At 56.9% G+C, this 22,536-nt stretch overlaps 4 protein-coding genes across 4 annotated transcripts in view; 3 read left to right on the top strand and 1 right to left on the bottom strand.

Annotated features, from left to right (window-relative positions):
• The window catches only part of LOC137910376 (disintegrin and metalloproteinase domain-containing protein 12-like), a 6,519-nt gene extending 1,962 nt beyond the window's left edge, over positions 1-4,557 (top strand). The window contains 13 exon segments of the mRNA XM_068754813.1: positions 18-107; positions 200-395; positions 493-518; positions 520-602; positions 1,076-1,274; positions 1,962-2,039; positions 2,270-2,378; positions 2,462-2,597; positions 2,670-2,772; positions 3,485-3,644; positions 3,647-3,693; positions 4,234-4,382; positions 4,488-4,557. Of these exon segments, the coding sequence (XP_068610914.1) occupies positions 18-107; positions 200-395; positions 493-518; positions 520-602; positions 1,076-1,274; positions 1,962-2,039; positions 2,270-2,378; positions 2,462-2,597; positions 2,670-2,772; positions 3,485-3,644; positions 3,647-3,693; positions 4,234-4,382; positions 4,488-4,557 (1,446 nt within the window).
• Positions 4,558-6,125: 1,568 nt separating this feature from the next.
• On the top strand, positions 6,126-9,977 carry dhx32a (DEAH (Asp-Glu-Ala-His) box polypeptide 32a). Its single transcript, XM_068754812.1, is given in 12 exon segments — positions 6,126-6,350; positions 6,902-7,095; positions 7,183-7,433; positions 7,436-7,554; positions 7,631-7,852; positions 7,936-8,038; positions 8,131-8,280; positions 8,714-8,905; positions 8,984-9,124; positions 9,198-9,388; positions 9,459-9,649; positions 9,815-9,977. Coding segments are annotated over 12 exon segments (2,142 nt in total).
• A 218-nt stretch (positions 9,978-10,195) lies between these two features.
• Positions 10,196-11,864, bottom strand: bccip (BRCA2 and CDKN1A interacting protein). Its single transcript, XM_068754492.1, has 7 exons — positions 11,717-11,864; positions 11,414-11,488; positions 11,248-11,328; positions 11,078-11,164; positions 10,813-11,000; positions 10,527-10,695; positions 10,196-10,448 (listed from the first exon to the last, which is right to left on the bottom strand). Exons 1-7 carry the CDS (start codon positions 11,855-11,857, stop codon positions 10,278-10,280), a joined length of 912 nt encoding a protein of 303 aa, XP_068610593.1. The 5' UTR covers positions 11,858-11,864; the 3' UTR covers positions 10,196-10,277.
• A 741-nt stretch (positions 11,865-12,605) lies between these two features.
• On the top strand, positions 12,606-18,056 carry LOC137910373 (matrix metallopeptidase-21-like). The gene is given in 15 exon segments (XM_068754811.1): positions 12,606-12,668; positions 12,912-13,008; positions 13,101-13,175; positions 13,484-13,558; positions 13,641-13,724; positions 13,838-13,923; positions 14,016-14,127; positions 14,130-14,304; positions 15,119-15,293; positions 15,363-16,143; positions 16,210-16,355; positions 16,434-16,575; positions 16,646-16,903; positions 17,000-17,172; positions 17,260-18,056. Coding segments are annotated over 15 exon segments (2,748 nt in total). The 3' UTR covers positions 17,566-18,056.
• The last annotated feature ends 4,480 nt before the right edge of the window (positions 18,057-22,536 follow it).

Genomic DNA, 22,536 nt, shown 5'->3' with positions numbered 1-22,536 from the left:
TTTCCTTCCCCCTGAAGGAGTGCATGAACCCCTGTTGCAACGCGACCACCTGCACCCTGAAGGGGGACGCCGTTTGTGCCCACGGTCAGTGCTGCCTGGACTGCCAGGTCGGTACATCGATCGACCAGCCGGTAAACGCCGAACCCTTTCCGTGAGCTTGTTCGCCCGGGTCTTACTGGCTGTTGCTTCGCCGCCGCAGCTGAAGCCGGCCGGCACGCCGTGCCGTGAATCCGGCAACTCCTGCGACCTCCCCGAGTTCTGCACCGGAAGCGGCCCGCACTGCCCCTCCAACGTCTACCTGCACGACGGCCACGCCTGCCACAACGTGGACGGCTACTGTTACAACGGCATCTGTCAGACCCACGAGCAGCAGTGCATCACGCTGTGGGGTCAGGGTGAGCTCGGACCCCCCCCCCCCCCCCCGCGCCGTTACCGGGCAGCATTCGTCCAGTCGCCGGTTTGTGAGTGCCCTTTTCTGTTGCGGCTTCGTAGGGGCAAAGCCGGCGCCAGGAATCTGCTTTCCAAAGGGTCAACTCGGCAGGAGACCCCTACGGCAACTGTGGCAAGGACGCCAAAGGCTCCTTCGCCAAATGCGAAGCGAGGTGAGAGCTGCCGGTTCCACAGAACGTGGACATAAACACTCTTCCAAGATGTCTTCAAACTGTATGTTTAGTAGTGAGACCCCTGGTGGCAGACATTACGCACTGCATGCAAATACCAAACTGGCTGTGAGAATTTAATGCTAATTATTACTATTTCAAATGCAGATATTCAAATATGTGGATGGATATTCATCGTAGTTTTCTAGTGTCACAAGTCATTGGATTTATTAACGATGGACATGGTAGACTGGTGCAGCCTTTTAAGGGTGACTTTCCCCTTGATCACATTCAGCAGGTCCTAAAATCTCACATATTGTGTAGAATCTGCTTGTCCTACAATTCTCCTAAATTGGACACCAAAAAGTGAGAAATAAAAACAAATAATTGCACCTGCAAACATTTTGGGGGAAATAAAATGGCGATGCGTTATTCAATTCGACTTGTTTTCTGCCCTTTTTCCGCTCTGCTTACAGGGATGCTAAATGCGGCAAAATCCAGTGTCAAGGAGGAGCTAACCGGCCGGTAATTGGTACCAATGCTGTTTCCATAGAAACAAACATCCCCTTGCAAGAAGGCGGGAGGATACTGTGTCGCGGCACTCACGTCTACTTGGGCGACGACATGCCCGATCCCGGCCTCGTTCTGACCGGGACCATGTGTGGAGACGGAACGGTGAGCGCCGAGGCTGCAGCACGCCACAGTTGGAGTATTAAAATACGCACGCGCAGTACTGCTTAGTTCACGCCTGTATTTGATTGGACTCACAGTGTATAAGGCTAATAAGACTTAGCACAAGCTAATCACATAATGGCGTCTGATTTACTCCATTAAGTCCTGCTTACCCGAACCCGGGAGGAGGCGGAAGGACGGGCCGTGACTCGGACATCGTGAGAAGTTCTTTGGCGGGGGGGGCGGGGCGGGCGGGGCATTTACTTGACATTTACAGTCTATTTGGCATCTTTCAGCGAGTCATCAATTCAGCCATTTGTGACTCAAAAGACACGGCGAGTCCATTTAGTCTGATTTGCTTCTCCGTGAGCCTCCGCCCACCCAGCCCTCATCTGTCAGGTGGGGGGGGGGGGGGGCTCTGGCATTGCGCTCGGCGTCCTGCGCTGCCAAGTTCATCTCTTCAGTTCGCATCGTGTTCGTTTAAAAAGCAGCTTAAATGCGTCCCTTTCTTCACGTAATTCTATTTCAGGCCATGCGGATTTATAACCGGAGAACTTTGTCTGCGGAGAATGAAACGGACTGGAAGGGACCGGCTGGGCCGTTCCCTTCAAAGATGAAAGGCTGTGGAACGTTAGCATCGCGCTCTTTGAGCTCCGCTCGCTCACTTTTTTATGTCTTTGTCTGCCTCAGATGTGTCTGAACCGTCGGTGCCAGAACGTCAGCGTGTTCGGCGTGCACGAGTGTTCGGCCAGGTGCAGCGGCCGAGGGGTGAGTCCAGCAGCGCCGCAGCCCGGTTCTGAGTCTGCGTGAGATGGCTGAGGAATCGCGTGCAGGATTATGAAAAGCAGAACGTTCATTGAGAACCCAAACAGCCGTTCGAAAAATTCACGTTAAAGAGTCGCAGCGCTGCAGCCCGACGAGCGCAGAGGTCACGGAGGTCGCGTGTTCCAGGGCTGCAGGTCGTCCCGGTTGCTCATTGTTCTCTTAATGCGCTGCAGGTGTGCAACAACAACAAGAACTGCCACTGCGAGGCCCACTGGGCGCCGCCGCTCTGCGACAAGTCCGGTTTTGGAGGCAGCGTGGAAAGCGGCCCCGTCAGATTAGCGGGTACGTCTCGTCGTCGCAGGAAAGCGTGACGCGCTCAGGACGTCCCGGTTCCACCCGTTGTCTCCCCGTGTGTTTGCGAGCAGACAGCCGGACCCTGGCGGTGGGCGTCCTGGTCGCCCTCCTCGCCGTCCTGGTCGCCGGCCTGATCGTCTGCATCAAGAGGAAGACTCTGGCGGGGCTTCTCTTCACCAGTAAAAAGAAGCCGATGGAGACGCCGAGGTGCTTCTCTTCTGTAAAACCATCGCAATTCGATCATTTCCAAATCTATAATATAAGGGCGTGTCCTTTCAGATCCGGGAGCGCTGCACCGGCCAATCCGAACCAGCCTCCATCGGTTGGGGCGTCCCCGTCTCGCCCGGCGCCGCCGGTGCCGCACAGCGCCACCATCTTCAAGGTAACGTGGTAACGTGCTGCCGTCACGCATGCAGCAGTTGGTTCTGTGTCGATTAGCTCCTCCTCCTGTGTGGCGGCGGAAGAGCTCGCATTTCCCCGCATCAAAAAATGACCTAACCGGAGACGCGAGGCAAGCTGTTATTGTGGTGAGATCGGGGCTCTCAGGTCGGCGCACGCGGTTTTCATTACGGCTCGACTGTAAGAAGAGAAAGGGCGTGAGGCCGTTTGATGAGCGCACAGTGCACGTGAGGTCATTTTCCAGTTTCCAGGAGCCGTGTTAAAGTGCCGCGCGGGAGCTGGTGTGTGTGTGCGCGGCGTTCTCACGGAACGGTTCGCCCTCAAGCTGCCCGGAGGGGGAGTTCTCCCGGAGGAACTTCTCTGGAGCTTCGTTCGGGAGACTCGGGACTCGTTTAAAAATGAAAGGAAGAGCAGAAAACAAACGGACCCACTTCTACGGAAGCTCGGAGATCCAAAACTGATGTGAGATGATAAAGTTTTGGGTGAATTGTTCCTTTAATTTCCTATTTTTATGTATTTTTTTGACGGGGGGGCGGGGGGTCTTAATCTGCGTCAAAGATGAAACCGTTTGGACATTCACCTGACCAGGAATGCGGGGGGGGGGTTGTTTTACACACCTTTGACCCCGTCCGGAGGAGGAGGTGAATGTTTCTCCTCTCCTCTCACCGGCTCCTCTGTCTTTCATCTGTCTGCAGCCTCCTCGCCGGGGGCCGGAGGCTGTGCCCCCGCCGGCCCCCTACCCGTCGCACAGCCTGCGCAGGCTGCCCCAATGCCCTCCGGTTCACCTCAGCCACCCCGGCCCCGTGCAGCCCAGACCCCCGGTGCCCCCGCCTCACATCCGCGTCGCGCCGAGGGGGCGCCGTTTGGCGGCGGGCCGCGCCATAACTCCTGCACAATGGTCATGGTGAGTGAAATCCGTGTCCCACCCGCGCCGCTGGGGGGGGGGGGGGGAGAGGGGGGGAGCTATCATTCAGTGCACCTTCACGGGGGGGCGTGGCTTCCACCTTTGTCACGCTTCCTGTGTGTCGTGCATGTTGACAGTTCTCCACAGGCTCATGAAATGAGGAAGAGCGAGCGTCGACCCTACAACATAAACAGGGCTTCGTTGCGTCGCCATGGTTACAGGCTGCTGCAGGTCTGCGGTGAACACACGACATCAGGATATGGAGTCTGACTGAATTTCACGGCTGAGCGGGTTTGACGTCTGGTTGTTTGACGCCGTCCTCCGTCCGTGTGATGTTTGAGGAGACTTCTCTCCAGATGGAGACCAGATGGGGGGGGGGGGGGGGGGGGTTAGGTAGCAGGCCTTTATCATGCGCTCAGCCTCCGAAGGATTAAAACCATGTGACAGCTCCTCTCATCGGGAGCAGGAGGAGCAGCGTCTGAGCGTGAGTGCCACCTGGTGGAGACTCTCCCTCATCGTTCTGATCTCTGTCCCCCTCAGGAGTTGGAGAAACCCAGTCCTCCTAAGAAGCCCCTTCCCGCAGATCCAAGGAGCTCCCGTCCGGGGCGGAGCCCCCCAGCGGCGCCGGGCCGCAGCGTGACCCAAGGGCCCCCACCCACACCCGTGCGACCCGTCCCCCACCCCAAAAGGTGAGCTGCACCTTTTTTTTAACGAATTCTAAATGTGGTGTTTCCTGAAACCTGACACATCCGTGTCCCTTTCATCTTCATCTTCGTCTTCGTCTTCGTCTTCAGACCGAGTCCCAAGCAGCCGCCGACTCTACCGAAGCCTCGCGTCGTGGCCAACGTCAAATACAGCGGCTGAGACTTCAAAGGGACTTTCGTCGTGAGAAAGACAAAGACATTTGCACTATGAAAACCTTAAAAAGGATCTCCTGGTTTTTGAATCGGGAGCCCCCCCCTCCCCCCCCCCCCCCCCTGTCTCTGAACGGTGCTATACGAGTCTGAGCTCAGGTACATGTAAAGTATTTATAGGTGTATTTATTGCCACAGGTGCACTGTGCCAGACACTTTTACCACGCGGCAGCGACTTTGACTTTTTTGAATTTTTTCTTTCTTTAAATGAAGGAAGCCGATCTGCGAATGGTTCCGATGAGAACAACCACAGAAGAAGAAAACGTTGCATTCCAGCTCTGACACTGGGGAGGGTGTTAAACGTCACCGAGTTGCAATTTCATTAAAAAAAAAAAAAGTCCGGGATGATGGAGGCGTTTGGGGAATACCGCTCCGGTAAAGGTCCCGCCGAGGCCCGGGTGAACGGCATCAGCGGCTTCTCCGTGGGGGGCGGATGCTAAATCCTGTTTTCCTGTCATGGGGGGGCGGGGCAGACCGACTTGCAAGGGAAAGGTCGCCCTTTCCTATTTCTTTCTACCATTTTTAATTTGATTGTCAGGATAATTTTTATTTTATTTTTTATATGTAAAATCCTGCATAAACTGGATTTGTGCTTTGGAACAGCGTTTTTATTCATTTTGGTATCTCCGTCCACCGAGCTGCTTCTTCCTTTGATCTTTCAGTCCGGCGGCTCAAGTCTGATTCCGGACTTTCTTTTGATACTCTTATCTTTGAATACTTTTACTGCACTACTTTTACAAGCATCGCCTTGTTTACGGGACTTTTGTCCGGTGTTGGACTCCGGTCACGTGACATGACTGTCACCTCGTGCGTAAACACTCCCAACAGCGTTAGTAAAATTGTTTTTTTTCAAACACTGAACCTGTTGTTGGTCTCTTTCTCCACGGGGGGGGGTCCAAATAAATTACTGGAATACATTATTATGGGTCCGAAAAGTCGTCCTGCGCTGAAGGATTTTCTCTCCTACAGTTAAAGATCTGAAAGACAAACTTTTACGCACAGGCAAACCGCCAGACGCGTCGCTGCGTCTCGGCCGGAATGTTCGAAGTGGGCTTCGATTCTAAATCCGCTGCTTCGATAAAAACTAAAGTCTAAACTAAACGGAGTCGAGTCAAACTCCAAAACCTCCGCCAAGCTGCTCATCCCCATTAATGATCACCGGAGATCATTTAAATAAAAAAAGACGCTAATTGTGAGTATTTAGTTTGACACCGGATGCCACGCCCTCGCGGCGCGACACGTGACCCCCGTGAATGAACGGGTGATTGTGACGCTCGCTCGTGAATGAAATCAAAACACGTGCGATCCAAGCTGCGGGGCAAATTACGCACCGGTGCGCTTTGCGCACGGAGCCGCGCGTCAAACGCCCCCCCGCCTGAAGACTTTCGGCAGTTCAGGAAACGAAATTGTGGACATTTGGGATCGATGGCGAACTTCGATCTGCGCCGAACCTGATTGGATGACACTCCGGAGTGATTAGAGTTCCTTTGCGCGCTCTTAACGCGCAACACGTTTGCCATGTCGGAGGCCAGTAATTCATCCGAGAGAGACTCGTCTGCCTTCGGTGATGACCTGGAGTTGAATCGGTTCGATGGATTACCCTTCTCCTCGCGCTACTACCGGTTGCTGGCGGAGAGGAAGGCTCTGTCGGTGTGGAAGGTCCGGCGCCAGTTCGACGCGGCCGTGGCGAACAACCAGCTGGTGATCGTGTCCGGAGCAGCGGAGACCGGGAGGAGCACGCAGGTGAGGCTGCTCCACCAAAGGCGCGTCCATCTTCAGAGGGGCCGCGTCGTGGGATCTGATCCTGGAGCGGCTCCGGGGAGTTGAAGCGTCATAACGCGTGCGTAATAACGCGTGTGTTCCTAGTTTTCTGTGCCTTTTACTCATACCCTTCAAACTGAACGCAAACACCTGAGCGGCCCGCTCCTCTTGATTTGATGTAAATCTGACCCCCCCCCCCCCCCCCCCGTTTCCATGGTTACACGCCTCTCTGACCGGCACCATTGTGCGCTCAGACTGTCCGGCTCAGCAGATGCTGTATGTGCGTCCGACGTGACCCACAAAGGCCCCCCACAGGGTGGGTGTTAGAGACCCCCCCCCCTGCTGCTAAGCCCCGACCCGCCGGCCGCCCCGTGCTGCCAACGCACTTTTGCATTATGAGCGATAAGACCTCCGGATGTCCCGCCTCTGCTTGTTTTGCAGGGCGGCTTGGACAAAAGACGCCGGGTCGTAAGTCGACGACCCCCCCCCCGGTAGAAAATCGTGATTAACAGTCGCCGATTGTCCCGTTCCAGATCCCTCAGTGGTGTGCAGAGTTCTGTCTGTCTGCACGGTACCGACACGGCACGGTCGTCTGCTCGCAGACCGCCAAGCGGCGGGCGGTGGCTCTGGCCTTGCGCGTGGCCGACGAGATGGACGTCAACATCGGCCACGAGGTCGGCTACACCGTCCCCCTGGAGACCTGCTGCTCCCCCGACACCGTCCTGAGGTCTGTGGACCAACATTTCAATATCAGCCACAAACCCTCAAACCCTAATATCAACCCCCCCCGGATGGCGTTCGCCCCCCCCCCCAGGTTCTGCACCGATGACGTGCTGCTCAGAGAGATGACGTCGGACCCTTTTCTGGAGCGCTACGGCGTCGTCGTCGTCGACCGGGCCCACGAGCGGACGGTCAGCACGGACGTCCTGCTGGGTCTCCTCGGGGGCGTCCTGCTGCGGAGGCCCCGCCTCAGAGCGGTGGTCCTCGCCGTCCCGTCCATGGCGGCCAAGCTGACGAGCCACTACGGCGGCGCCCCCGTCGTCGCCCTGGAGGCCTCGCCTCCTGCTCGGTGGTCCACAGCCGCAGCGGCAACAAGGACTACTTCTACTCGGCGCTGAGGTTGGTGCTGGAGATCCACCGAGCCAAAGAGGACGGAGACGTCGTCGTGTTTCTCGCCTCGGACGAGGTAGGAATGTGTTCCGGTTCCGAGCGGGTTCTATCGGACCGTTTGCTCAGACGGGTTTAACCAATGTCTTCTGCAGGAGGTGCTCCGTGCCCACAGCATCCTCCGGAGAGAAAGCACCAGGCTGGGAGCCGAGCTGGGCCAGATGGTGCCCGTGGGCCTGTGTCCCGGCGCCAGGGGGCCGCTCCCGGGCGCCGACAGGTCCAGGAGGGTTTTCCTGTCGACCCAAAAGGGGGAGGATATGTGGTTTCCTGCCGAGTCCGTCCGCTTTGTCGTTGACACAGGAGTCCAGAAGAAGAAGGTCCGTTCCTTCCAAAGAAAACCCCAAAAGTCTCCCCGAAACGACGCACGAGGCTGATTCTGGTTCCGGTTCTGGTTCTCTAGGTGTACCGGCCGAGGATAAGAGCTCATTCTGAGGTGCTGCGACCCATCAGCCAGAGTCAGGCGGACCTACGGAGGCGTCTGCCCGGGACCGTCGGGTACTTGGGTCTTCTGGATCGGGATTGGACCGGTTTAACGGTTCGACATTGGGTCGTCTTTCAGAACTGGAGTTTGTGAAGAGGTGCGTTTCTCTCCCAGGGAAATGTTTCTGCGTGTACCCGGAAGGAAGCCAGCTTCCCGCCGAGACCCCCCCGAAGATCCTGGAATCCGACCTGACCTCGACGGTCCTCTTCCTGAGGCGGATGGAGATCGCCGGGCTCGGACAGTGTGATTTCATCGACAGACCAGGTTTGGGGGGGTTAGCGGTTCCCACAGTTGGGATCTCTCCCCCCGGTCTCTGAAGCCCAGCCAGGGAGAGGGGGGTATGGGGGGGGGGGGGCTGTTTGGGCCCAGCCAGCCGTGATTTAGCCGAGTTGACAGGACCCTGCTACTAACTATTGTCCGGACTCTGACCCACCCAAACATGAACAGAACGGGCTCGTTAGCGACGACGCGACCCGACGACCAGAACAATGGCGGCGAGCGGAGGCCGCTCAGCCTGGAGCTGCTCCAGATACCCGGTTAGCGTGGCGGTTTCTGGGCAATTTGAAGCTTCAGGGGCAATAAACCCAAGATAAGCACGAATCTGAGGTTGACCCGGAAGCGAGCGGATCAGTTTGAGGTTTTTCTTCCTGTTTCAGCTTCCTGTTTCAGCTTCCTTCTACTTCCTGCCGCGCTGCAGATCCCGAGGGCCTCATGCAGGCGCTGGAGGAGCTGGACTACCTCGCCGCCTTGGACGACGACGGCAACCTGTCGGAGATCGGCGTCATCATGTCTGAAATCCCTCTGGCGCCTCAGATGGCGAAGGCGCTGCTGGCTTCCTGCGAGTTCGACTGCGTGAGCGAAATGCTGACGATCGCGGCGATGTCGTCCGGTACGTACGAGACGATTGTCCAGATGGGTCTTGATGAGTGACGCTGACCTCGCCCCCCCTCCCCCTCCCATCTTGTAGCGCCGAGCTGCTTCCTGGAACCACCTGCTGGCTCCGCCCACGATGCTGCCCAGTGTCACAGGAAGTTCCGGCACCCCGAGGGCGACCACTTCACCCTCGTCAACGTCTACAACGCCTTCACGCAAACCCAGAGAGAACCGCGTGAGTCGAGTTCTGCTTCGTTTCCACGCGGCCCGGGCGCCGACCCCAAACTCCGCCTCTGTCCGCGTTTCAGGCTTCAGCGCTGCGAACTGGTGCAGGGACTACTTCCTGGATCACTCGGCGCTGAGGACGGCCGAGGCCATCCGGTCCGAGCTGGCCGACACTCTGACCAGGATCGAGCTTCCCGTCTCGGAACCCTCCTTCGGAACGAGGTCCAACAGCCGCAACATCAAACGGGCCCTGCTGGCCGGGTTCTTCATGCAGGTAGGCGGAGCCTCGGCGCCGCCGCCGGGGATCCCCGATCCGTGGCTGAAGCCTCTACTTTCCCCGCCAGATCGCCCGGGATGTGGACGGATCGGGGAACTACTTCATCCTGATGCACAAGCACGTGGCCCACGTGCACGCGCAGTCCGGCTACGGCGCGCAGCCGCACAAGCTGGGGCTGCCGGAGTGGGTCGTTTTCCACGACTACACGCTGTCGGAGAACAACTGCGTGAGAACGGTCTCGGAAATCTCGCCTCAAGTGTAAGTCGGCTCATTATGGGATGTCTGCGATGGGATCGTCGTTCAGAACGCGTCACGGAATATAAACTTAAGATGCATAGATTCAAGTCAAACTAGCGGCAGGAAGTGGAAATGAAACCGTCGTTTTTGGTTTTCGGCGTCTAAATTCTGTTCTGTCCCTTTCAGGTTTATTCAAATGGCACCGCTCTACTTCTTTTACAACCTGCCCCCCAGCGAAAGCAAAGAAATCCTGCAAGGCATGCTGGACCCGGACGGGTCCGGGAAGCAGGAAGTGGATGCCGGCTGCGCAGCCGGGCCGCAGACGGACGACAGATGTGCAATTCAGTGATGTTTCGCATGTTGTGTACAAAAACCTCGACGTACGCGTTTACCGGCCAACGGAACAGAGGAACGGGCTCCAACCCGAAACCGGACCGCTGAGGGGCCACATCAACGCCCACCGGTTCCCATGGCAACTGGCTTTCTGCCGACCGATCGGTCCGTAAATGGACCTAAACTTGACTTCACGCTCGTTCCTGTTCACCCCCCCCGATTAAAGATTCCTGCTGAGTTTGTCAAAACTTTACTATAAAACTTGGACGTGTTTTTCTTTAGTTTTTTACAACACAGTGCGAGTTTAATGGGCGGATCACAGAGTCAGGTGCTCCTTGAGTTTGTCCATAATGACGGGCATCCTGTCCGCCGGGATCAGCATCACCGTCCTGAAGGGTTTCATGGGAACGTCGTCGTACGACCACCGGCCGCCCAAACACGAGTCGGCCTCTCCCTGGACCGAGTAGTGGAACTTGACGACGGCTTGCTGCGGGGTAGAGATCAAAGGACGGCGGTTAAACGGCAGCCGTAAAACACGAAGTCCATTCGGTCGGCATGGATTCACCTCGTAGAAGAATTCCTCCTCCGCGTTGATGAACGTGTATTCCTCCTCCGGAGCGCCGCCCCTGGCCGGAACCTTCTTGCCCGCCTCTTTGCAGGTTTTGCTGATCATCAGACAGTAGTGGCATTTTCCGCTGGGCTTATTCGTCTTCTGGGCGTCGACCATTTCCTCCCTGGAGGACAGAATTCCGTTCAGCTTCATTTCCCGAACGCGCCGATTCCAAACGTTTCATTCTTCAACAGACAAATTCTCGGGGAAAACTCCGGGAAGCATCGCGTGGGAAACTCACAGTAGGTGTTTGTAGAGCGGGAGCGCGATCTGCGGCGGCACGTTCACGAAGCGCTCGCTCAGCAGCAGCCCCACGGGCTTGCTGGCGTCGCAGAGGATCTCCTGCAGCTGCGCCGTCACGCTGGGGGCGGAGTTCTTCTCGCAGTGATCCAGGATCATCCCCTTCACCTCCTCCACGCATTGCACGCCCTGCAAAAGCAACACGCACACACGCGGTTAGCTCCCACGCCGCCGTCGGCGTGCGGCGTCGGCGCCGGCCGGCGCACCTTTCTCTCGGTGAGGTTGAGCATCGTGATGAATCCGAACACTTCGTCCGGGTCGTCTTCGTCGCTGTCTTCTGGCACGTCCGCTTGCTGGAAAGCGAAACGACGAGTCAGGAACGCGCACGTTGGAAACGGGAAACTGCAGGAGTCGCCGTTCAAACGCCACGACGCACCTTCACCACGGTCCCGACGTGTTTCTGCTGAACGATGATGTCGGTCATCTCGGCTGTGTTTACGTGAGCCTTCAGGAAGAGCTGCAGCCAAACACGGGCAGATGTGAGGCCACATTACACACGCGCGCGCACGCACACACGCACGCACGCACGCGCACACACACACCTGCTGCAGGAGCTTCTTGATGCCGTTGAAGTCGTTGGCTGAGATGTTGTGTCCTTCCATCTCCACGTCGACCTCCTGAGAGGAGGAGCAATAAAGCAGAGGTCATAAACTAAATAAACTAAATAAACATACCTTCATTAGCTATTTATTCACATAAAGATAAATATGTACTTTTATCAAAATGAGTAACTTGATGTTAATGGCTTGTGTCCCATGCAGGGGTGAAATCTGCTGCAATAGACCGACAGCTTAGCCGGCATGCTAACTAGCACGCTAGTAAGGCCCCGCTTGGACCCGCTTCACCTCATTGATGTCCTCGTCTGACGCCTCGCTGTTCTCCTCCCCGGAATCATCGTCGTCCTCCGGATGCTCGTCGGAGCTGTGCTCGTTTTCTTCGGGAGTTTCGCCCAAATCGACCGCTCTCCTCTTCGCCGAAGAAGCCATGCTCGTAAACAGGAAGCGCACGTGTCGACAAAGTGGGTGGGGCGTACGTTTCAAGTCGCACAGCGGCAGAGGAAGCTCGAACTCTGTCGACGCCATTTTGGCTCCAAATCTACGTGTTTATCAACCGAGAGGAGCCGAAATGTTCGCCGGTGGCTTGAACTTGGAATGGAATATACCATTTTAGAAAAAGGGGTGGGAGGTTATTTTAAACTGTTTCGACTACGGCGTAAATGTTGTGAGTTGATTCAACGATTAAATCAAGTAATTTTAAACATATTTTACACAATAATGCAGTATCCCCCCCCCCGGAATATGACATATATTTTGTGAGTTTAATCAAATGCGTAATACTATTTGCCCCGTTCTTGACCGTGGCTGAAGTCGTCATGTCGTCAGCGGAAGTAACAATTGAAAGGTACACGAATTTTGTGTAAACGTTGACTTGTTTGACTATCTTAAACGGTATTTATCATCGTACTATCACTACAAAGTACTTCGTTGTCCTGTCCGTCACTCGGCGTTACGGGGCGAGTCACATGAAGCCAAAGTGACATCCGGTGTAAACAATAACAGACAACAAGACGTGAACCGAGTTTCCGTCACGACTCGACGGCGTCGTTATCAGGATGACTCGCATGGCGGTTTGAGGGCGTAGCTGGGCTTGTGCCTTCACTCCCTCCTTCCTCCTGGCTGGCTGCAGTATTTACTCCTCTATTCAGATTCTTCTTTAGGTGTTTTATTAATCAAGATGCACGTCCTGCTTCTCAAAGAGCCCAGAGAGGACGGATCTGGGCCTGATCCTTACGTTAAGGTGGATGCACTTTATTTCTAACGACCATTAACTCTGTTTATGCTTTGCATGTTTCCCACAAGGCTGTGTTTGACACTTTACTGCAGGAGCTGGCGTCGCGTGGTCATAAAGCCACCTTGATCCCCGTCCTGTCCTTTAAGTTCGTCTCACTAAACACCTTGGCCGATAAGGTTTGCTCTTATTTTTGTGTCTATTGCTTCGTGCATTATTATACTTTTTAAAAAAATTGTTTTCCCGTCTCAGCTCTTCCAACCGGAGAAACACGGCGGCCTTATCTTCACCAGTCCGAGGGCGGCGGAGGCCGCGAGGACGTGCACGGAAGCGGAGGAAAGACGCGAAGGCGAGCGCGGTCCCTGTCGAGCGTCTGTCGGCGCCGTGCGTTTCTGCAGAGCTAACCCCCCGAATGTCCTCGTCTCCATGTCGTTCATTCAGAATGGAACGGCTCCGTGAAAGACCGGTGGAACGCCAAGCCCGTCTACGTGGTCGGCAAGGCAACGGCCGCATTAGGTGAGCGGCCTCCCTTTCTTCGCGTCGTGTCGCGTCGCTGCTTCCTCCCGGCGGCGGGGGGGGCCGACAGAAGCGTGCGAAGCGACGGGACGACTCGCAGCCGTTTGCAAATAGACGAGACACAGGCGGCGGCTCGTCGCCACGCAGAGACGGAGCAGGTGCAGCAGGTTGACCTCCGTCCTCCAGCGATCGCTTTGTCGCCACTCCCTTTATGACCCGTTTGCTTTCTGCTGCCCGAACGACTTCAGACCGCTTCGGGAGGATTTGGTTGTATCGTCATTGTCCGGCGTTTGTCTTTTGTTTCTCAGTGGAAAAGCTGGGTCTGACGCCTTCAGGCGAGGACTCGGGGACGGCGGAGCTCCTGTCGCGCGTCATCATAGAAAGTACGATTTCTCTGGTCATGAATAGAACTCGCGTGATTGTCCTGACGACCCGTGACCTTGTACTTAACTCCCCCCCCCGAAGGAGAGGACAGAAATGTCCCGCCGCTTCTCTTCCCCTGCGGATCAATCAAAAGGGAAGTCCTGCCCACAGCGCTGAAGGACAACGGTGAGAACCTCCGGATTAAGACCCGAGGAGACGGACGTCCCCCCCCGTCCCCCGTCCCCCCCCCACTGAGTCATATCTCTAATCGCTTTGGGGACCTGCGTCTGTCTTCCCAGGCGTCCCTCTGGAGACTCTGACCGTCTATCAAACCGCCGAGCATCCCGATCTGGAGAGGAATCTGTCAAACTACTACGGCGAGCAGGTGAGAGACGCCCCGCCCCGCCCGGATTGGGCCGCGGCACCGAACCCGAGAGGCCCCCCCTTCGAGCGTTCTTTGTGTGCGTTGGTTGGCAGGGCGCTCCGGCCGCCGTGGCGTTCTTCAGTCCATCCGGAGTCAAGTTTTGCCTGGAAGCCGTGCGGAGGCTCTCCGGCGACCGCCTGGCCCGGATGAAGGTGCGTCGTCCTCGGTAACAGACGTTAAACCGGAACGTCCCTCCGGCCGGCGATTTGACTCCGCCTTTCAGTTCGCAGCCATCGGGCCGACGACGCGGGACGCCATGGCGGCGGAAGGCTTGAGCGTCGGCTGCGTCGCAGAGAAACCGACGGCGAAACATCTGGCGGCGGCGCTCGCCGGAGCTCTGCAGTAGCCAATCACAGGCCCCGAAAAGCCGCCCGCCACCTGTTATTTACACGTGATGTCATTTCAGCTGAGTGCGAGATTTGTGTGTCGGAAAAGCCTCTAAAATGTAAGACGATGAAAAATCTATTTATTTAAAGGTTGTTGAAATAAACCTGGACCGGGCGTGTGTGTCCCCGGTTCCTCTCGGGCGTCCCCAAACACAAACCTGGACCGGGCGTGTGGCGTGTGTGTCCGGTTCCTCACGCGTGTCCCCAAACACGAACCTGGACCGGGCGTTTGTCCCCGGTTCCTCTCGGGCGTCCCCAAACACAAACCTGGACCGGGCGTGTGGCGTGTGTGTCCGGTTCCTCACGCGTGTCCCCAAACACGAACCTGGACCGGGCGTTTGTCCCCGGTTCCTCTCGGGCGTCCCCAAACACAAACCTGGACCGGGCGTGTGTCCCCGGTTCCTCTCGGGTGTCCCCAAACACAAACCTGGACCGGGCGTGTGTGTCCGGTTCCTCACGCGTGTCCCCAAACACAAACCTGGACCGGGCTTGTGTCCCCGGTTCCTCTCGGGCGTTCTCCCCAAACACGAACCTGGACCGGGCGTGTGTCCCCGGTTCCTCTTGGGCGTCCCCAAACCGTTATTGTCCACATGAAAGTGAAGGTTTTAACAACAGGCCACTTAAAACCGCCGAAGCGCGCGTCACACGTCCTTCCAGCTCTTCCAGACAGTTTGCTTTCCACACGGAGGTGAGGGACGCGCCTCCGGCCGGGGGGGGAAAGGGGGCAGGGGGCGCTCTGCTTTATAAAACGCTCCCGGCCGCCGCTCAAGGTCACAGGAGCGCAGCGACGCCGCGATGCTGCCTCTCGTCCAGCTGATACTGTCGCTTTTGGGGACGAGCATCGGCTCAACCGATGCGGAGAAACTTTTCCACAAACGGGATCACTCAGACGTGGAGACCAACGCCCACCGAGCCGAGCTCATAACCGACCAATCGGGAGCAGAGGTAAGAAAAAAGGGACTTTTTCCTGTTGCTGGATTTTAACTGTAAAATACAAACCCCGCCTCTTTGTAGCTGTTTCTCTCCAGATATGGGTTCATCGACCCGGTGGGCTGGGAGGGGGTCCAGCATGAAGACCCGGAGACGTTCTTCAACGAGGACTTCCTGGACGACCTTCAGGAGGGCATCCCGGCGAGCCAATCCGGGGATCCTTCTCGGGACGATGGGGACGGTCCGGCCCCGAACCGGGCCTTCGTTTCAGCGCTTGAAGAGTTCCAGAAGGTGTCGGGTCTGCCCGTCACGGGTGTGTTTGATGACGCCACCAAGGAGGCGATGAACAAACCCAGGTGCGGCGTCCCGGACTCGGAGCTGGACCCGGACTCGCTCGTAGAACCTGACGCCTTAAATGAGACGGACATTAGCGGCATCACGAGTAACGCTTCTGCCCTGAACGACTTCGACCAAGACGCATTCCGCTCCAACGACACGGAAGACCCATTTGATCGCATTTCAAGCCCCGCCTCCTCAAATAGCTCACATGACATCGTCGCAGAGAGTCGGCAGGGCAACATCAGCACGGACGTCCATCAGAGCGAAGCGGCGCCACGCAGGAAGCCGCCGTCCAATCACAGGCGCAGGAGGGATCTGGGCGGATCGGGTTACGCGGCCTTCTCCAAGAGGCTGCTGACGTGGCGGCTGATCGGCGAAGGCTACAGCGGCCAGCTGTCCATCGAGGACCAGAGGTACGTCTTCAGGCTGGCCTTCAGGATGTGGAGCGAGGTGTCCCCGCTGGACTTCGTGGAGGACACGCGCTCCCCTCTGGGGGAGGTGGACGTCAGGCTGGGCTTCGGCACGGGTAGGGTTAAAAGCGAACGCGGGTGGAAGCTCTGGAACGAATGAGACGTTCCGCTGCTCCTCACAGGAAGACACCTGGGCTGCACCCAGAGGTTCGACGGCACCGGGCAGGAATTCGCTCACGCCTGGTTCCTGGGGGACGTCCACTTCGATGACGACGAACACTTCACCGGGCCCAACGGCGGCGGCGGCGGCGGCATCAGCCTCCTCAGGGTGAGCGAGCTGCAGCTGGGAGGGGGGGGGGGGGCGGGGACATTCCTCCGACTCATCGGCTCATCCGATCCTTTATAGGTGGCGGTTCACGAGATCGGTCACGTTCTGGGTCTCCCCCACGCCTACAGAGCCGGGTCCATCATGCAGCCCAGCTACCTGCCCCAGGGGGCGGGCTTTGAGGTGGACTGGATGGACAGGAAGGCCATACAGCATCTCTACGGTAACGGCAGCGCCGCGGCAACGGCTGGATCGGGTTTCATCCCCTCTGACGCGCCTGCGTTTGAACCCAGGGGGGTGCAGAGGGCGATTCAACACCATCTTCGACTGGATCAGGAAGGAGACGACGCCCCGCGGCGCCGCCGTCGTCCGCTTCAACACCTACTTCGTGAGGGACGGCTGGTACTGGCTGTACGAGAACAGGAACAACCGAACTCGCTTCGGGGATCCGGTCGCTCTGCAGATCGGCTGGCGTGGACTTCCTGCGGACGGAGTGGACGCGTACGTCCACGTCTGGTCCAGGAGGAGGAATGCGGTTTACTTCTTTAAGGGTGGGGGGGGGGGGGGTCACACGCTTGTCCCAGGTTACTTCCCGTATGCCGGCGGCGTTAAATATCCCATTAAGCGATGCGGGTCTTTGTGCTCAGGCACTCAGTTCTGGAGGTACGACGGCGAGAACGACCACGCCTTCAGGCAGGACCCCGAAGGACGCCGCTATCCCAGATTGATCTCCGAGGGATTCCCGGGGGTGTTCGGTCCGATCGACACGGCGTTTTACGACAGGCGGGACTTCCACATCTACTTCTTCAGAAACAACCTGGTGAGAATGCCCCCCCGCCCCGCCCCGCCCCTCGCCCCAACGGTCAACGTCTGGCGAGGAAGTAAAGCGGTTCTCTCCTTCCCACAGGTTTACGCCTTTAACCCGGACGCCGGCCGTTTGGCGAGAGGTTTCCCCAAAACCCTCAGAGACGCCTTCCCCGCCGTGGAGAGCGGGGACCACCCGGAGCGCAGCATCGACGCCGCCTACGTCTCCTACACCCACAACGCCGTCTTCCTTCTGAAGGGCACCCGCTTCTGGCGGGTGGTGGGCGGCCGCGATCGCCGGCGCCGCCCCTTCCTGCCTCGGAACGGCCTGCTGCCGCACAAGCAGGTGGACCAGCAGTGGTTCGACATCTGCAACGTCCATCCCTCCGCCATCCAGCTGAACCCCTGAGCACCCGAGAAAAGGTTCAACACCCCGCTGCGGACTGAAGTAGAAATCGATGGCGAGCAACCGAACCAAATGTCACGGCGATCATGTCTCTGGTTTATTCCTCTTTTTTTTAAACACAAAATTAACACAAAAAGGTGGAGAGAAACTAAAAGTTAGCATTTTATTCTTCTTTTAATGTTTTCTTTGATTTCTCTGAGATCTTGATGAAACATTCTGGCATATTAATTAACCTTTGTTCGGTGCCGGGACCGGAGGGGAGGGGCTTGGGTCAGGTTCACTTTTATGCATGTTTTATTTTGAAATACAGCCCAGCCCCCCCCTCTTCCTGTCCCTTTTCCATCTGACTTGTCCGCCGAAGTTTCTGACCAATCAGAAAGAAGGAGTCAACAATTCATCCGTCCAACCCGAGCGGGGCGTCAGAGGTGACGTCAGAGGAAACTTTCTGATTTAGAATGAATATTTACTCGTAAATAATAAACCAGTCACGTCTGTTTGAGTCTGGTTTGTCTGTCCTGTTGCCATGGAGATCCTCTGGCGGGCCTGGGTTTCTTTCTCACCTGTCACTCATCCTGTCTGCTTCACCCCGCCCCTAATTAGCCCAGGTAGTTCCACCTGTGCCTCATTAGCCCTCGGGTTTGCTTCGGATGTTCGGGTTCATTTCACTCATCCCTGCCTCGCGTAAGTTTTTGTTCTTTCCTTCATTGTGGTTATAAATGATGAAGAATGTCCTGCTTGGTCTCTGCTGGAGTTCGAATCCTGCATTTTACCTTTTCCTGACGTCACTAAAGGCCGTTCTCAGGCTAATGCGTGTTCCTACTGAGTTATATGATTAAAACATTAACCTTAACCAATCAGAGATCAAAGTCCCGATTAGTTTGGTGGTGATAAATAAGTCATTGATCAGGTGCGTCATTCCGCTGACACACAACCTGCTTTATTTAAGCCTCTCTTCAAACAAGCCACGCCCACTGCGGGGTAACTGCTGCGTTAAAACGGAACTGTGGGAACGTAAAACGTGAAATTGTGCCTCCGAACGGGTCGCGGCTCCTGCAGTGCAACCCCTGGCCGGTAGAGGGCAGACTCAGCCCGCAGTGGGAGGGGCGCGGCGAGCGATCTGCCCCACAAGCGCCCCCTCCCTCCGCACCTTGAACTTTGACCTCTGGATGAGGAGTCATGGAGACAAAGCCAAGGCGACGTTCGGGTGTGTGGCAGCTGTGGGTCAAAGAGGGGGGGGGGGGGTCGAGGCCACACGGGATCTACATGCTTCTCACCTCGGGAGGATGCGGCGTGCGTCTAACCTGCGCTCCAGGAACGCGTTGGGGAAAAGGGCGGGAAGCTCCTCATGCTCACGCCTTACATTTGGGAATGTTGAATCGGCGGGAATTTTGCCGGGAGCAGGATTTCGGGCTCGTCACACTTTGTTATGGCAAATTTAAAAACTTCTCGCCGTGACTCCCTTTGGAAAATGAGAACCCCCCCCCCCTCCGTGCACGTCACGGATTCAAACGCCGCCGTTTCAGCTCCCCTCCGGAGTGGTGTTGTTTGATCTAAAGGGGCATTTTGGGAAAGCGGAACAGCTCGTTGAAGGAGCGGTGAGAAATGCGGAGCGACGTTGCCACCTCGCCGTCCTGAGACGGCGCGGGGGGGGGGGTCGTCGTCGTCGTGCCGACCTCTTTGTCGGGAGCTTAATGTTGCGTCAGTCGCATTCTCCGTGCGAGGGACGCTCGCCAAACGGCACGGCGAAATCGAGCTCCTCCAAAAACAGCCGCTCTGATGCGGATGATGACGCGCGGCGTTTGGAGCGAGTCCCGAATCTGTCTGACATGCATGCCCCCCCCCCCCCCCCCTGCTGTTAGGAGCTGCTGATATTCTGCCAGTCAAAGCTTTCCATTCGTGGCGTCATCGGCCTCCGTTCTAACTTGGCGTCTTCGTACGGAGGAGGATGGTTGTTGGGTCGCGCTTCGCTCCGGGGCGTGACACATTTCTGGGGGGCTTCGGATCCCTCGCCTGATGATTCCTTCAATTATTCAAAGGCTGGCAGACGAAGCGATCCCGAATAAAGCCGACGAGCACGGACAAGCCTCCATCCCGGACCAGCCGCCCCCCCCCCATCCCAGACCAGCCGCCCCCCCCCCCCATCCCGCTAAAGCGCAGGAAGGGACGCCGCTCGCTGCCCTGATGAAGTCGTAGGCCTCGTTCCTCTCTGTTGGAGAGACAAAGCTAATCATAGCGAGAGAGACCCCAGACTGCTGCGACAGAAGGACCAGGTGCATCGCCCCCCCCCCCCCCCCCCCACCATGCACCTGCTGTCTGCAGGAAGACGAAGGCGCAGCACTCGGAGGAGTTCCGGTGACGCCTCGGACACGCAGCGCACATCGCTGGTCTGACCATCGTCGGTGGACGGCGAGATGAAACCGCCCCCGGGGGGGCAGACAAACCGTCAGACCCTGCTAGAATGGTGTTGAATGGATTTAGACCCCTCCCCCCTTTTTTTTGTTCTTCCCGCCTCCCACTGTTGCATGATTTTAATCTCCTCAGCAACAGACCCCTGATGTATTCGGTTCACAGGAAGGTCAAGGACGAGCCAGATGCCCCGCCCTCTTCCTGCAACGCAGCTTGTGGGGAGGGGTTTTAATAACTCCTAGCTGCCACGCCCCCTCCTCAGGAGGATGCCCCTTATTTTTCCTTTCCAGGTTTTTGCACTGAAGCATCAGATCCAGGATGTCAAAGAGTTTAAGAATGTCCCCCGAAGTGTTTTCGTCAAGTTTTAGATGTTGGATAAATCTGAACCTCAATCCAGAGCGACCGGCGGCTCTGAAGGCGGCGGTGGCGCCAGAGGGGGCTGCTTCCTCACCCCGGGGTGTCCGCCCACCTCGGCCCGCTGCTCCTCCAGATAAACAAATGCTGGACACATTTCTCTTTGTTAAACTGTCGGCCGCTGCATAGCAATGAGGGCCGGTGCTGCCGGCGTGCGAGTCCAGCCGGTAATGATCCTCCTGTCTGGGAGGACAATGAGGAGCGACCGCGGAGGGAGCCGTCTGCTCCTCCTCCTCCTCCTCCTCCTCGGACAGACATGGTTTGGACGCTGCTTTTGCAAACGGGAGGAGGCCGGTTGCTCGACACGATCATGCCAATATTGCAGCAGAATTAGAATAACTCTAATCTGGGACCCCCCCCCCCCCCCTTTGGAGTCCGGCCCCGATGGGGCCCGCTTCAGTGACCCACCGTTAGTGCTGTGCTCATTTAAAATCCTCGTCTTGTTTAGGAGGAGGAAAATAAGAAACGTCTGCGTTCTTCTCCGTGTACTCCACCTAATTATGCATGGAACATGTCCGAGGGCTTGGGGGGCGGGGCTTGGGGGGGGCAGGTGAGGACTACATGTGGCATTACGAAAGGCAGCCAGGGTCTGCTTTGACTTTAGAATATCATGCATCATTACAGCGGCCAGATCAGGAGGTTGCCGCGGTAATGAGGGGGGGTCGGCGAGGTCAAGAGATTCCAACGGGCCGCAGGTTTACCTCGCCGAGCGGGGGGGAGGGTGACCCTCCCCAACTAAAGGTCGCTTCCAATCGCTCCCGGTGCAAAACGCAAACGGACGACTGTCTGGGAATCGTTCCAGATCCTCATTATTCCCCCGCTGCTCGCGTATCAAATATCCTCTTTGACAAATATGCCCGTAATGGGACTGCGAGGAGAGCGAACGCACGCCGCCGCGCGAAGGTGATCCGGGGTAACATTTAAAGTGTTGCGTTCGCCGGCTGCACCGTTAATCATCTCGTTGAGCACAGGAGTCGTCGGGATTCTGTACTTTAAATCTGGAGCAGGTAAAGGCAGGTAAACTCCTCCCCCCCCCCCGTGGAGCTACGTCCTGAAGTTTCTGCGCTATCCCCCCCCCAACGGGCCAATCAAGAAACGGCAACGCTAAAAACACGCCCTCCCCTGCGGAGGTATCGACGCTGTTGCGTGTGGATTAGCGTGTTAGCAGCGTCCAGGTGTTTCAGACCGTTTTAACCGTCCGTCGTGCAGAAGGAATAAAATAAGTCGCACTGGACGGGTTTAAAGTGTAAAACGGACGCGCTCAGGTGAGAGCGGCGTTAAAAAGTTGATCCGTGGACGCCGTGCGTCTCCCGGCGTCTCCCGGCGTCCTGCCCCTCTGACTGCTGAACGCGGCAGACGCTCCGATTGACTTTTTACTGCCGAATCTCGCTCCGGTAATGAAGTTGGGACCGTTACGTTTCTCTCATTACCTTTTCATTAAAGACGTGACTAGAAAATGGGGGTTGCCATGGCGATGGCTCCACGAAGGCTCCGAGCCGGTGCCGAGCTGCATTGTTTACTCTTTTGCCAAGAGTGCTGCGTTGAATAGGGAACGAGGAGACCCCCCCCCCCCCCCCCCCCACGCCTTCATCTTCTTCTCCTTTTCTTTTATGGATCAAACAATGACCTGCAAATAGAACGTTCTTCAGCCGTCCTATTTGTTAATGCTGAGAGGTTTCATTAGCTCGCTCATTGCTCCCAGAATGATGGCGGACGCTCTCCGGTGGGGGGGGGGGGGGGGGGTGAGTAGTAATTTACACAGAGGAGATTAAAGAAAAGGGTATGGAACCATTTTGTCTGAATGACATTGGGTTTAATGCCTGGGGCGGTTTGCTTGAGCGTCACCTGGAGCGGAATGGATAGGTGTGCGTGCGTGTGTGTGTGTGTGAGTGTGCGCGTGTGTGTGTGTCGTCCATAGCGGCGCATTAACCCATTTATTTTGGCCTTAAAGGAACGCTCCACCCCGAACATCAGATTCCAGTCTTTAACGCCAGCTGAATGTTTTTTATGAATTGCTGATATAATTGATCATCTCGAGCTTCGTAGCCAGTTAGCAGAGGAATGAACGCAGACCGGGGGTGGGGGGGGAGGGGGGGGGGGGGGCTTGTCTGGTGCAGCTGAACCGGATCGGACCTCGACGTTTAGCTGGGCCGA

Source organism: Brachionichthys hirsutus, chromosome 21 (genome assembly GCF_040956055.1).
Source record: "Brachionichthys hirsutus isolate HB-005 chromosome 21, CSIRO-AGI_Bhir_v1, whole genome shotgun sequence".
Lineage (NCBI taxonomy): Eukaryota > Metazoa > Chordata > Actinopteri > Lophiiformes > Brachionichthyidae > Brachionichthys > Brachionichthys hirsutus.
Note: the sequence above shows the minus strand (reverse complement) of the source record. Positions and strands in the feature narration are given on the sequence as shown.

Excerpts from the sequence above, each read along its gene's own strand:
- bccip (XM_068754492.1), bottom strand. The coding sequence starts at position 11,857 with ATGGCTTCTTCGGCGAAGAGGAGAGCGGTCGATTTGGGCGAAACTCCC. Across the intron at positions 11,329-11,413 it reads TCAAGAAGCTCCTGCAGCAG|CTCTTCCTGAAGGCTCACGT; the intron begins GTGTGTGTGTGC and ends GTTTGGCTGCAG. Across the intron at positions 10,449-10,526 it reads AGGAGGAATTCTTCTACGAG|CAAGCCGTCGTCAAGTTCCA; the intron begins GTGAATCCATGC and ends TCTACCCCGCAG.